The sequence below is a fragment of the Salvelinus fontinalis genome, chromosome 5, assembly GCF_029448725.1.
Source record: "Salvelinus fontinalis isolate EN_2023a chromosome 5, ASM2944872v1, whole genome shotgun sequence".
NCBI classification, from domain to species: Eukaryota; Metazoa; Chordata; class Actinopteri; order Salmoniformes; family Salmonidae; genus Salvelinus; species Salvelinus fontinalis.
Genome location: NC_074669.1, coordinates 30,815,851 through 30,830,614, shown reverse-complemented (window position 1 = coordinate 30,830,614; position 14,764 = coordinate 30,815,851). Strand labels below are relative to the sequence as shown.

At 41.6% G+C, this 14,764-nt stretch overlaps 1 protein-coding gene across 6 annotated transcripts in view; it reads right to left on the bottom strand.

Annotated features, from left to right (window-relative positions):
- The window catches only part of LOC129855463 (lysine-specific demethylase 4A-like), a 59,810-nt gene that overhangs the window by 32,067 nt on the left and 12,979 nt on the right, over window positions 1–14,764 (bottom strand). For all 6 annotated transcript variants that reach the window (XM_055923151.1, XM_055923157.1, XM_055923152.1 and 3 more), the window contains 3 exons: window positions 11,858–11,995; window positions 11,360–11,610; window positions 1,211–1,362 (listed from right to left, as the gene is read on the bottom strand). In XM_055923151.1, the coding sequence (XP_055779126.1) occupies window positions 1,211–1,362; window positions 11,360–11,610; window positions 11,858–11,995 (541 nt within the window). The remainder of the gene's footprint in view (window positions 1–1,210; window positions 1,363–11,359; window positions 11,611–11,857; window positions 11,996–14,764) is intronic.

The following is a 14,764-nucleotide window of genomic DNA, read 5'->3' as shown; positions in this document are numbered from 1 at the left end:
TCAACAGTTTCCAGTGTGTATCAAGAATGGTCCACCACCCAAAGGAAATCCAGCCAACATGTCAACTGTGGGAAGCATTGAAGTCAACATAGGCCAGCATCCCTGTGGAATGCTTTCGACACCTTGTAGAGTCCATGCCCCAACAAATTGAGGCTGTTCTGAGGGCAAAAGCGGGGGGTGCAACTCAATATTAGGAAGGTGTTCCTAATGTTTGTTATACTCAGTGTACAATCACAGTTATGTTGTATTCAGTAGGCCAACTGATTAGACCCAGTGCGCCAAATAATACACCCAACTCTGTGCCACCTGCATCCCCACACACACACACACACACACACACCTCACTAAGTCTGAACTGTAACTCAGAAGGCTACTAGTCTAATAACATAGCTGAATTCTAAAAGGTAGGCCTCTACATTGGAGTTGGGTTACATTGTAATGTTATTTTTGGTGTTGAGAATAAACTGCACCGTTTCCAGGAAATAATTAGCCTAGTCTCAGAAAAGACAGAGCTGCCTGTTAGCCAGCGGCACACCAAGATGGGACACATTTTACATATCATCAATTGTAGGACTGCAGCCAATAAATTGTTGTTTTAAAATCATCAATCACAACAAAAAAATAAAAATCACTGTTGGCACAATACAGCATCGCGGCCTCTCGCCCGGCTCGTTGCCTTAGCGAACAGCATCAGGCACTCCCAAACAGCTAGCAAGCATGGAAATGCGATTGGCGAATTTGGACCAATCCCTGACAACTCATACAAAAACGTAGCTACGAAGCTTAACTTTGTAACCTGCTATACTATTTTTGTATCAACGAGAACATCTGATGACCGTAAAACACCCTTGGGACTTTCCAATACTTGTTGGCAATACAATGTCAAATCGATCTTACTCTGGTAGAGTGAGGAATACCATTCGCAAAGAGCCAATATGAACACACTGGATTTCAGAAGGGCTGTCCCACAGAAATAAATGTTCTAAGCACAGCATGTGCTTTAAATTTGGGCTCATATCGCATAAATATCACAACATACATATTTGATTTTTAGACATGGTTAACAACTTCCATATTCATGTTTGAAAATAATTTATGTATTTTGATGCCCACATTTACATTACGAGAAAATTATTAGGATTTGTTTTATTGGATTTTTTTTGTAGAATTCTTGCATAGCGTTCATCGCGGGGTCACCTAATTGAGGTACCTTTGTGTGCTGGGGTGTGTCCTCCACTCCACTGATCCAGCTTGACTTTCTTTTGCGCTACCTCTCCTTCCTCCTTAGCTTGCTCAGTGTCTTCATCCTCCTCTGCCTCCACGACTGCTTCCCGCTGGCGCTTTTTCCCAACCTTCAGCTTGCTGTGGCACAGGACAGAGGGGAACTGTGAATGTTTTCTTATAAGTCTCTTGAGACACTAGCTCAAAGTGGTGACCAAAGAATGAATAAATTATTCTATTTGATCATTTAAAAAAAGGGTAGAATATGCAGTAGAAACAACAAAAAGCGTTGGGGAAATGTAACAAATTCATAGACAGAGCTTTGGATGCAAGGACTGACCATCCATGATATCACAAGTATAGTTTAAAATCAGAAGTTTAACCTTTTCTTGCCCAGTGTAATCAACATTTTAAAATGTTTTTTCATTATTATGACCTCCCCACATTATAATCCAAGATGCTGGTAACTAACCCAAGATACACCCCTGGTGTTGTTTTGTCACGTTCCTGACCTGGTTTCTGTTAGTTTTGTATGTGTTAGTTGGTCAGGACGTGAGTGTGGGTGGGCAGTCTATGTTTTCTGTTTCTATGTTGGTTTTGGGTGACCTGATATGGCTCTCAATTAGAGGCAGGTGTTTTTCATTTCCTCTGATTGAGAGTCATATTAAGGTAGGTGTGTTCACACTGTTTGTTTGTGGGTGATTGTCTCCTGTGTCAGTGTTTGTCGCACCATACGGGACTGTTCGGTTTGTTTGTACATCGTTCTTTTTGTGTAGTCTATTTTTCCCTGTTCGTGCGTTCTTCGTGTTATATGTAAGTTCGTATAGTTCAGGTCTGTCTACGTTTTCGTTTTATTGTTTTGTAGTTTATCAAGTATAGTTCGTGTCAATGTTTCGTCGTGTCTAATAAATCATTATGTATTCAACACCCGCTGCGTTTTGGTTCGAACCATGCTCCTCCTCATCCGAGGAGGAGGAATCTGACAACGATCTTTACATGTTTCCAGTGGGAGCAAATGAAGCATAGTGGGTAGAACAAGCAAGGACGTGGGAAAAGGGGGTGTTCTAGCATGTATTTGCTGCACATGCAAAGTATGCACAGTAGATACAAGACACTAGTTATTGCACACTACTCCGAAGTGTGCAATAACTAAATTCAACCCTTCTAAACACTGCAATTTTTAGAAAAGGGTCAAGTCCACAAAACTTAGTGCCCTCTGTTCGTAACGGATTCTAGTTTTGGGTACAGAAAACTGTATCGAGATCGACTCTTTCAACAATGAGAAAATTTGCAGAAAGTCAGCCAAGTTTCATCAACCGCCATCTTCACCCATTTCCCGCCACTGGACATCCTCTCATGGTGGTTGGAAGTTCTAAACGGATGCTTCAGATACAGTGCCTTCAGAAAGCAATCAGACCCCTGGACTTTTTCCACATTTTGTTAGATTACAGCCTTATTAAAAATGTATTATAGTTTTTTCCCCCCTCATCAATCTACACACAATACCCCATAATAACAAAGCAACATTTTTAAATAAATGTTTGCTAATTATTTAAAATAAAGACTGAAATATTACATCCACATAAGTATTCAGACCCTTTACTCAGTACTTTGTTGAAGCACCTTTGGCAGTGATTACAGCCTCGACTCTTCTTGGGTATGACGCTATAAGCTTGGCACACCAGTATTTGGGGAGTTTCTCACATTATTTTCTACAGATCCTCTCAAACTCTGTCAGGTTGGATGAGGAGCGTTGCTGCACAGCTACTTTCAGGTCTCTCCAGAGATGTTCGATCAGGTTTAAGTCCGGGATTTGGCTCGGCCACAAGGACATTCAGAGACTTGCCCCGAAGCCACTCGTGTTGTTCTGGCTGTGTGCTCGGGGTCCTTGTCCTGTTGGAAGGTGAACCTTCGCCCCAGTCTGAGGTCCTGATCGCTCTGGAGCAGGTTTTCATTGTTGGATTCGGGCTAAACTTTGAACATTGAGATTAAAGACATGATAGACCAGATGCATAGTATATAAAGGAGTGAGATCTGTAGAAAAACAGAGTGGCTGTGGAATGTGCTGGGTGGACGGGAGAGTCACAGGAGTGCGATAGGTGATACGAGAGGACATCTGTGGAATATCCTGTTACCCTCTTACATCTAAGATGTAAGGATTTGAGAAAAGGAGGAGTGTCCAAAGTGGGGTATAAATATATACACACACACACACACACACACACACACACACACACACACACACTTGTGATGGTGAGAAACTGTTTGTCTAAATACAGCTGTGAGAAGAACAAAACTTGGTCAAGCTTCTCTAGTGTGAGTTACTCTGAAAAATAAGAACCTATCATCATCAAGGATCTGTCTATACAGTGACTTGCGAAAGTATTCCCCCCTTTGGCATTTTTCCTACTTTGTTGCCTTACAACCTGGAATTAAAATGGATTTTGGGGGGTTCGTATCATTTGATTTACACAACATGCCTACCACTTTTAAGATGCAAAATATTTTTTATTGTGAAGAATAAGAAAGAAAAAACACTTGAGTGTGTCTAACTATTCACCCCCCAAAGTCAAAACTTTGTAGAGTCACCTTTTGCAGCAATTACAACTACAAGTCTCTTGTGGTATGTCTCTATAAGCTTGGCACATCTAGGTACTGGGATTTTTTCCCATTCTTCAAGGCAAAACTGATCCAGCTCCTTCAAGTTGGATGGGTTCCGCTGGTTTACAGCAATCTTTAAGTCATACCACAGATTCTCATTTGGATTGAGATCTGGAATTTGACTAGGCCATTCCAAGACATTTAAATGTTTCCCCTTAAACCACTCGAGTGTTGCTTTAGCAGTATGTTTAGGGTCATTGTCCTGCTGGAAGGTGAACCTCCGCCCCAGTCTCAAATCTCTGGAAGACAAACAGGTTTCCCTCAAGAATTTCCCTATATTTAGTGCCATCCATCATTCCTTCAATACTGGCCAGTTTCCCAGTTCCTACAGATGAAAAACATACCCACAGCATGATGCTGCCACCCCCATGCTTCACTGGGGATGGTGTTCTCAGGGTGATGAGAGGTGTTGGGTTTGCACCAGACATAGCGTTTTCTTCAATGGCCAAAAGGCTCAATTTTAGTCTCATCTGACCAGAGTACGTTCTTCGATATGTTTGGGGGTCTCTCCCACATGCCTTTTGGTGAACACCAAACGTGTTTGTTTATTTTTTCTTTAAGCAATGGCTTTTTTTCTGGCCACTCTTCCATAAAGCCCAGCTCTGGAGTGTACGGCTTAAAGTGGTCCCTAGGACAGATACTCCAATCTCCGCTGTGGAGCTTTGCAGCTCATTCAGGGTTATCTTTTATCTCTTTGTTGCCTCTCTGATTAAATGCCCTCCTTGCCTGGTCCGTACGTTTTGGTGGGCGGCCCTCTGTTGGCAGGTTAGTTGTGGTGCCATATTCTTAAAATTTTGTAATAATGGATTTAATGGTGCTCCGTGGGATGTTCAAAGTTTCTGATATTTTTTTAGAACCCAACCCTGATCTGTACTTCACAACTTTGTCGCTGACCTGTTTGGAGAGTTTCTTGGTCTTCATGGTGCTGCTTGATTTGTCGTGCCCCTTGCTTAGTGGTGTTGCAGACTCTGGGGCCTTTCAGAACAGATCATGTGACACTTAAATAAAGTCAACCTGTGTGCAATCTAACTAATTATGTGACTTCTGGAGGTAATTGGTTGCACCATATATTATTTAGAGGCCTAATAGCAAAGTGGGTGAATACATATTTAGACTGGTAGACTTGTTTACGTGCTGCTGTGCATTTTGTTTCCAACCTTACTTTGCTACCTGCCAACTTTACGGTTTTTACTTTTTAATTACCATTTATATTTTTAGTTTTTCCCCCTCGCTCGACTTTTTTCTTTCAACTTTTTCACCCCGACCACTTTATCTGGACGTGGTTCGTCAGGACCTCCACCAGCCGAAGCTAAGTAATAACATTAACATGATGCCTTCTAATTGCAGTCGCTGTACTCATAATATACAGGAGAACGATCGCCTTACAGCAAGGATAGCTGTGCTGCTAGCCCAGCTTCAGACGCAATCGTTAGGCAAGGGTAATTTAAGTGTAGGAAAGAATGAAACCGCATCTGTGCCACCAGTAAGTACAGATAGTAGTATAAATCCCCTCGCACAGTCCCCGCAGCCGGACAACTTTCTCATGGCTTCTGAAAGGAAATGCTGTAGGAATGCTCAACCGGCGTTGCTCATTCAGCCGACAGAAACTTACAACCGGTTCTCCTCATTAAGCAGCGAGTCGGAGTCCGAGCCTTCTCTGGTCTCTACTCCTGCCATTACAAGGTCTAAGACGCTGAAGCCTCCCACCATTAGCTCTGACAAATTGAAAACCCTAGTCATTGGCGACTCCATTACCCGCAGTATTATACTTAAAACGAATCATCCTTGGAAGCCTGTCTTTCAGACATAAGGAAGTGGATAACTGCAAATGTTCTACTTTTAAACTCGGACAAAACAGAGATGCTTGTTCTAGGTCCCAAGAAACAAAGATATCTTCTGTTGAATCTGACAATTAATCTTGATGGTTGTACTGTCATCTCAAATAAAAACTGAAGGACCTCAGCATTACTCTGGACCCTGATCTCTTTTTTAACAAACACATCAAGACTGTTTCAAGGACAGCTTTTTTCCATCTGCGTAACATTGCAAAAATCATTAACTTAGTCCAAAAATTATGCAGAAACATTTATCCATGCTTTTTCTAGGTTAGACTACTGCAATGCTCTACTTTCCGGCTACCCGGATAAATCACTAAATAAACTTCAGTTAGTGCTAAACACGGCTGCTAGAATCTTGACTAGAACTAAACAATTTTATCATATTACTCCAGTGCTAGCCTCTCTCCACTGGCTTCCTGTTAAGGCAAGGGCTGGTTTTGCTGCTAACCTACAAAGCATTACATGGGCTTGCTCTTCCCATCTTTACAATTTGGTCCTGCCGTACATACCTACACGTACGCTACGGTCACAAGACGCAGGCCTCCTTACTGTCACTAGCATTTCTAAGCAAACAGCTGGAGGCAGGGCTTTCTCTTATAGAGCTCCATTTTTATGGAATGGTCTGCCTACCCATGTGAGAGACGCAGACTCTGTCTCGACCTTTAAGTCTTTATTGAAGACTCATCTCTTCAGTAGGTCCTATGATTGCGTGTAGTCTGGCCCAGGAGTGTGAAGGTGAACAGAAAGGCAATGGAGTAACGAACCACCCTTGCTGTCCCTGCCTGGCCGGTTCCCCCCTCTTCACTGGGATTCTCTGCCTCTAACCCTATTACAGGGGCTGAGTCACTGGCCTCCTGGTGCTCTTCCATGCCTTCCTAGGAGGGGTGCGTCACTTGAGTGGGTTGAGTCACTGACGTGATCTTCCTGTCCGGGTTGGCGCCCCCCCTTGGGTTGTGCCGTGGCGGAGATCTTTGTGGGCTATAGTCGGCCTTGTCTCAGGATGGTAAGTTGGTGGTTGAAGGTATCCCTCTAGTGGTGTGGGGGCGGTGCTTTTGCAAAGTGGGTGGGGTTATATCCTGCCTGTTTGGCCCTGTCCGGGGTATTGTCGAACGGGGCCACAGTGTCTCCCGACCCCTCCTGTCTCAGCCTCCAGTATTTATACTGCAGTAATTTATGTGCCGGGGGGCTAGGGTCAGTCTTATATCTGGCGTATTTCTCCTGTCTTATCCGGTGTCCTGTGTGAATGTAAGTATGCTCCCTCTCTCTCTCTCTCTCGGAGGAGGATCTGAGCCGTAGGACCATGCCTCAGGACTACCTGGCCTGACGACTTGTTTCCCCAGTTCACCTGGCCGTGCTGCTGCTCCAGTTCCAACTGTTCTGCCTGCGGCTATGGAACCCTGACCTGTTCACCGGACGTGCTACCTGTCCCAGACCTGCTGTTTTCAACTCTCTAAAGACAGCAGGAGCAATAGAGATACTCTGAATGATCGGCTATGAAAAGCCAACTGACATTTACTCCTGAGGTGCTGACCTGTTGCACCCTCGACAACCACTGTCATTATTATTATTTGACCCTGCTGGTCATCTATGAACATTATAACAGAACATGGCCAAGATGTTCAAATCTCCACCCGGCACAGCCAGAAGAGGACTGGCCAGCCCTCATAGCCTGGTTCCTCTCTAGGTTTCTTCCTAGGTTCTGGCCTTTCTAGGGAGTTTTTCCTAGCCACCGTGCTTTTACACTTGCATTGCTTACTGTTTTAGGCTGGGTTTCTGTACAGCACTTTGTGACATCAGATGATGTAAGAAAAGCTTTATAAATACATGTGATTGATATGCACACACCACTTTCCGTTTTATATTTTTTGAAATAAGTTATTTTTTCATTTCACCAATTTGAACTATTTTATATATGTCGATTACATGACATCCAAATTAAAATCCAGTTAAATTACAGGTTGTAATGCAGCAAAATAGGAAAAACAGCAAGGGGGATGAATACTTTTGCAAGGCACTGTACTTTGCTCCGTTCATCTTTTCCTCGATCCTGACTAATCTCCCAGTCCCTGCCACTGAAAAACATTACCATAGCATGATGCTGCCACCACCATGCTTCATCGTAGGGATGGTGCCAGGTTTCCTCCAGACGTGACGCTTGGCATTAAGGCCAAAGAGTTCAATCTTGGTTTCATCAGACCAGAGAATCTTGTGCCTCGATACAATCTTGTCTCGGAGCTCTACGGACAATTCCTTCGACCTCATGGCTTGGTTTTCGCTCTGACATGCACTGTCAACTGTGGGACCTTATAGACAGGTCTGTGTCTTTCCAAATCATGTCCAATCAATTGAATTTACCACAAGTGTACTCTAGTTGTAGAAACATCAAGGATGATCAATGGAAACAGGATGCATCTGAGCTCAATCGAGTCTCATTGCGAAGAGTATGAATACTTACGTAAATAAGGTATTGCTGTTTTTATTTTTATTTTAGCTTTGTCATTATGGGGTATTGTGTGTAGATTGATGAGGAAATTGTTTTATTTAATCTAGTTTAGAATCAGGCTGCAAAGTAACAAAATGTAGAAAAAGTCAAGGCATCGGAATACTTTCCAAAGGCACTGTATATACATCCGGCGAGACATCTGGCTCACTTCTACATTAATGTGGATGCTACCCTGATCACAGAGAATCCTAAATGACTTGTGAATAATGACTGAAAAAGTTAGAGGGTCAAAGGGCATACCCCCAAGACATGCTAACCCCTCACCAGTACCAATAACAGAGGGGGTTAGCATGCAGGGTTGGTGATTAACACCTGCCAAATGAGGGTAGATTTTGTCATTGGTGGGTAAGAATGTATACTTCACCAGCCACATTGGCAGGTGGCCACACAGTATTTGGGAACAAAAGCCCACCTGTCGAATTGACAAGAAAGGAAACTTAAGTATGACTTTCTCCTCATGTTTCTTGGCCATTTAAATATTTCTTTCACATGCTATTTTGTTTTTCAATGGTAATTTGAGTTTGCTGCAAAGTGCCCAAGTTACCACTGAAACAGCACGTCCCGGGCCAGCTGAACCTCTGTCTCATCTAATGATTGCTGCATAGTCAATCAAGCACACTCTCCAAAAATTGTATTCATTAACTTTTAGTCACCGTCTCTCCTAAATTTATTTGTGTGCTTCTACATTTCTACTTAGAAGCACATCATGTACTCCTTGTAAAAAATGTTAGCGTAGAGCCCTGAACTATAATAATAAATAGGCCGTATCACTGAGCATTTTGTGGCAGGGAAGGCACTTTCTTGATTCTTGATGTTCATCCGTTTGTATTATTGGATCTATACCGAACAAAAATATAAAAGCAACATGCAACAATTTTACTGAGTTACAATTCATAAGGAAATCAGTCAATTGAAATAAATAAATTAGGCCCCTAATCTTGGGAGCCAGGCCCACCCACTGTGGTGCCAGGCCCAGCCAATCAGAATTAGTTTTTCCCCACAAAAGGGCTTTATTACAGACAGAAATACTCCTCAGTTTCATCAGCTGTCCAGGTGTCTGGTCTCAGACGATCCAAAACTTGAAGAAGACGGATGTGGAGGTACTGGGCTGGCTTAGTTACACGTGGTCTGCGGTTGTGAAGCTGGTTGGACGTACTGCTAAATTCTTGAAAACAACGTTGGAGGCGGCTTATGGTAACAAAATGAATATGCAATGCTGTGGTGAGCATTCCAATTGCATGTGGCATTGTGTTGTGTGACAAAGCTGCACATCTTAGTGGCCTTTTGTACCCAGCACAAGGTGCACCTGTGTAATGATCATAATGTTTAATCCGCTTCTTGATATGCCAAACCTGGCAGGTGGAAGGATCATCTTGGCAAAGGAAAAATGCTCCCTAACAGGGATGTAAACAAATTGGTGCTCACAATTTGAAAGAAATAAACTTTGTGTATGGAACATTTCTGGGATCTCTTCTCACATGATGCGTTTATATTTTTGTTCAGTGTAAATTGTCTTAATAGACGCGGTTCTCAAAAATAAAATGAAATTAAGCAATATACCCCTTTACTTATTATTAATACGTTTTTTGTTTTTGAAACAATAGAAAGCATGCTCATCTGTTTTTGTGATTTTGGGGTGTAATTATGGAGAAAAAAAATACTTGTTGGTAAAAAATTGGAGTGGCTGGTACATTTAAAAAAACATTATTAAAAAAAATAATCTACCTCCCATAGTGGCTGGTGGACCAAAAAATGATTCCCACCCTGTTAACATGTGTTATCTTTGACCATCTAACTTTCTCACAAATCATTCAGGATTATTCGTAATCATTTTTTACAATAAAAGTGACTCCAAAATGACAAAGCATTATTTACCATTAATTTCTACTGGGAACAAAATTATCAAAACAACTGAAATGAACTGCCAATGCATCCAACAAGTGTGTAGGATCACAAGCTTGATATAGTCATTGCGTGCTAGGAATATGGGACCAAATACTAAGCTTTTGACTACTTTATTTATAAGTATCTTTAGGTGCCAATAATTTTGACCCCTAACTTTAAGGGAAAAAAGTATACTTGTATATAGTAATACTATATTTTCAAAGAAGCGTGGATCATCATCATTATTTGAAACGTATAGGTTAATAGGCCATATCTGTTTATGGTCCAATGACATTTTAAAATCATCCATCTACCTTGAGGATCTGTTTGGACAATTTGTACATTTGGATCAACATTACTGTTTATTAATATTATCACACCTTTTGAATTTCTTTGCCCACAGAAAAAATATTTCATCCCCCAGTCCTTTTTCCACACAACTTCACCTAAAATTGTTGAATGAGTTTCCTGTAAACAATAGAAATTATATTCCTTCTCTTTTAGCCAGGTAAATACTGATCGTCTTTTCTTATCTGCTAAGCCATTACAATTATAACTGGCTAATACTTATTTCACCATTTACCATAATGAAATACAAGTTTCAAATCTATTTATCATCATATACATATTTGTAAACTCATCATTAAAAAGTACCATAGTGATTGAGTGTCCATGTAGCTATACCATGATATGTGCATTGCTACTAAGTAACTGGGTTGTCATCCCAGTGACTGGCACACCAACCCCGACCCCCCAGATCCCATCGCCCCCGAGAGACCAGGACCCATCCTTCGAAAAGAACACACAGTGCCACCCACAGAACAGAAGCAGATCAGCCGCCAAAAGCATTTCCATCGCTCTCACCTCGATTTGTATTATATAACTATTAAAAAAAGATGTATAAAAAAATCCTTCTCACTTTAATTTCCATAATTAACAATTAATATTTGTAATAATGTAGGTAGTTCATGCAAAGGATTGCTACCTCTTACCTGCATTGCCATTACAACATTTACATTTTGGCAAGCAATTATTATTTTAGCGAACAATTATTGTGAATCATCCTATATTGTCCCTAACATCTTTACTACCTAGCAAGTTATGGGACACACACCCTTTCCCCCACAAACTTTTTTTTATTTTTTAAATGCACATTGTATTTTCGCTGGGGTTTCGCAACTCTAGGGGTTTAAGCTATACCATCTGGAAATAACAAACATGACAGGGTAAGTGAGAACAGTAAAGTACAGACCTCGTCTCCTCCTGAGCAGTGGTGCCTGTGGTATCCTCCTCCTGGTCAGGGGCCTCGCTGGGGCTTGGACCCTCCTTTCCAGGCTCCCCTGTCTTCTCTCCCGTCAGGAACTCAGCAGCCTCTGGCGTGGGCTTGGAGTGGTCAATAGGAATGTTGTCCTTCCCTGCCTTCCATGCCTTGTAGCGATCTGGTTGGAACTTCCTCACAAACACATCCATGGAGATCTTCACCATGTCTTTACGGCATGAGCACTTGGAGAGATAGGACAGGGATTGGTCATGAGAATATAATACAATAAATGCCACTTACCAGACTCTTAGCCAAGGCAACTTACAGTAAGTGAGTGAATGCATGGATTTTTTTGTATGTGATCCTTGCTGGAGTTAAACCCATAACCTTGACTTTGCTAGTGCCATGCTTTTACCAACCACACATCACACACAACCATATGACCTGGAATCACACATTCAAAGTGTTAATTCATTTAGCTGTACATACCAGTGTGGCTATTTTGCCATAATCGATCCATCGCTGTGTGGCAAAGTTAGTGGACTCTGCACAGTTGAAGCCGTGGTTGAAACCAGCATGGTAGCCAAAAGGGAAGGTCACTATGAACTGGCCTGCCTCCTGGGTGATCTAAACACACACAACAAGTCAGACCACTGGTCTAAAGAGGTGGACACTAGGGTTGGGTGATGTCAATCTTTGTCCTATAGTGATTAAGTGCACACAAACAGGGATATACGATGGTATCGGCCCCTATTGGCCAACCCCCCCAAAAAGAACCGCTAGCGCGAGCTCGCATGCTTCAGGGTGAACAAGCAGAATCCTGACAAAGGTATTTTAGAGCCAAATCTTTTTAAAGTAGCCTATTCCTCCATGTTCGAGCCGTGGCGAGAAAGTTGTGCCCACACGCAAGTGACAGTCAAGGAGCCTCAACTGCAGAGCACCCAACTCTGCTGTCCCCAGAATTTGATGAATGTTCAATGATTCACATTTTATTAAATGTTCTCTTTATTAGGCCTAGGCTTCTATACGTTGTAGGTAGGCTGTAGCCTACATTGCCAATAATAGGCTATGGAAATAGGCCTACTCAACGCAGCGTTTCTTTAATAAGCTTTGCTGAGCTATACGTTTTCTTTTGACTTCTCATGCGATTCTTCTATCTTGATACCGTTTGCTCAATTTTACTTATTTTTTCCTACATACAGTGCCTTCAGAAAGCATTCATACCCTTTAACTTATTCCATGTTGTTACAACCTGAATTCAAAATGGATTAAATAAATAAACCATCACACCCATCTACACACTATACCCCATATGACAAAGTGAAAACTTGTTTAGACATTTTTGCAAATTTATTGAAAATTAAATACAGAAGATCCATTTACTTAAGTATTCACACCCCTTTGCTATGACACTCCAAATTGAGCTCAGGTGCATCCACTTTCCTTTGATCATTCGTGAGATGTTTCTACAGTTTGATTGGAGTACGCCTGTGGACAATTCAATTGTTTGGACATGATTTTGAAAGAAACACACCTGTCTATTTAAGGTCCCACAGTCGACAGTGCAAAGTCCAAAGAACTGTCCGTACATCTCAGAGATAGAATTGTGATGAGGCATATATCTGGCGACGGGTAGAAAACATTTCTAGAGTGATGAAAGTTTGGGAAATGAAAAAAATATGGAACTGCCTATAGAGCTGGCCGTCCGACCAAACTGAGAAACCGGGTAAGGACATTGGTTAGGTAGGTGACCAAGAACCCAATAACCACTGACAGAATTACAGAGTTTATTGGCTAAGACTGGAGAACCTGCCAGAAGGACAACAGTCTCTATAGCACTTCACCAATCTGGGCTTTATTGGAGAGTGGTCAGACAGAAGCCACTCCTGAGAAAATGGAACATGATAGCACGCCTGGAGTTTGTAAAAACACACGTGAAAGACGGAGCATTAGGCAAAATATTTTGTAGTCTGGTGAGACAAAGATTACTCTTTGGCCTGAATGCAAATCGCTATGGCTGGTGAAAACCAGGCATAGCTCATCACCAATCTAACACCATCCCTACCGTGAAGCATGGTGATGGCAGCATCATGCTATGGAGATGCTTTTCAGCGAGAGGGACCGGGTGACTGGTAAAGATAGAGGGAACAATGAATGGAGCCAAATCTTTAATGAGAACCTGCTTCAGAGTACAAACAACCTTAGACTGGGGCAAAGATTTACATTCCAACAGGACAATGACCCTAAGCCATGCTGAAATGGAGTGTGAATGTCCTTGAGTGGCCCAACCATAGCCCAGACTTGAATCTCATTGAAAATCTGCCGAAAGACTTAAACACAGATGTGCAAAGCTGATACAGGCATACCTAAGAGAACTCAAAGCTGTAATCGCCGCCAAAGGTGCTTCTACAAAGTATTGACTCATGGGGTGAATACTTATGTAAATTAGATTTCTGCATTTCATTTTCAATACATTAGCAAAAAAAATTGGAATAAGGGGTATGAAAACTTTCTGAAGACACTGTCATTCAAAATAAAGCTGTGATAGATAATCGCCTATAGATTTCACAATTGTTCCCCTTTTAAAACTGCAGCTTTAGCACATGTAAACATAATTATAATAGCTTATTTGGGAAACCCTCAAGTTTAACTTGTCTTAATGATTTTGATAGGCTATTTTAATTACTAGGATTTGACTGTTTGGTTCACAATGGCAAGGAGGAGTGATGCATGCATCATTTATTGTATAATAGACTAAGCTTGGCTCAACTGTAAGGCTAATTTAAAACTACTTGTTTGATTTTGCTATTGTTCGTTTTACCTCTATCATTATTACCTTAGACCCATCTTGTTTTTAGATTATTCAAAAAACATCATAAAACTTTGAGCCTAGAACTCTGTTAGATTAATTCATTGTTTGATCATGAAGTAGTGTGGCAGGAGAAAGCCAGCATGCACAAAAAGTAATATTCATATAAAATGGAGAGAAATGCAAAATATGACTTAATATCACCGGAGTGTCAGGCTATACGGACCAGATAATCAAACATTGAGAGAGAAAAATAAAAATCCTAACCAGCCATTTTGCGCTGCTTTGATGAAAATCGCTCTGTCTACATTCTGTACATTTTTTATAACATTTATTGAAATAGGTTACGCAGCCTACAGCAAAAGAATAGGCCACGGCATGGTCCTGCTGTGGGCTGCTCAGTCAGCGCTTTTCTGCGTGGCGCCAATCAAGTTGAAATAGGCTATACGCTGTCTGTCACGTCACAATGTCATCACCAACAACAACGGCTGTCAAGTATCTTCGATATCCAATACTATCGTAATAATCGCCCAGCCCAAATGGACACACATACAATACTACTATTGAAAACAATATTACTTTTACTC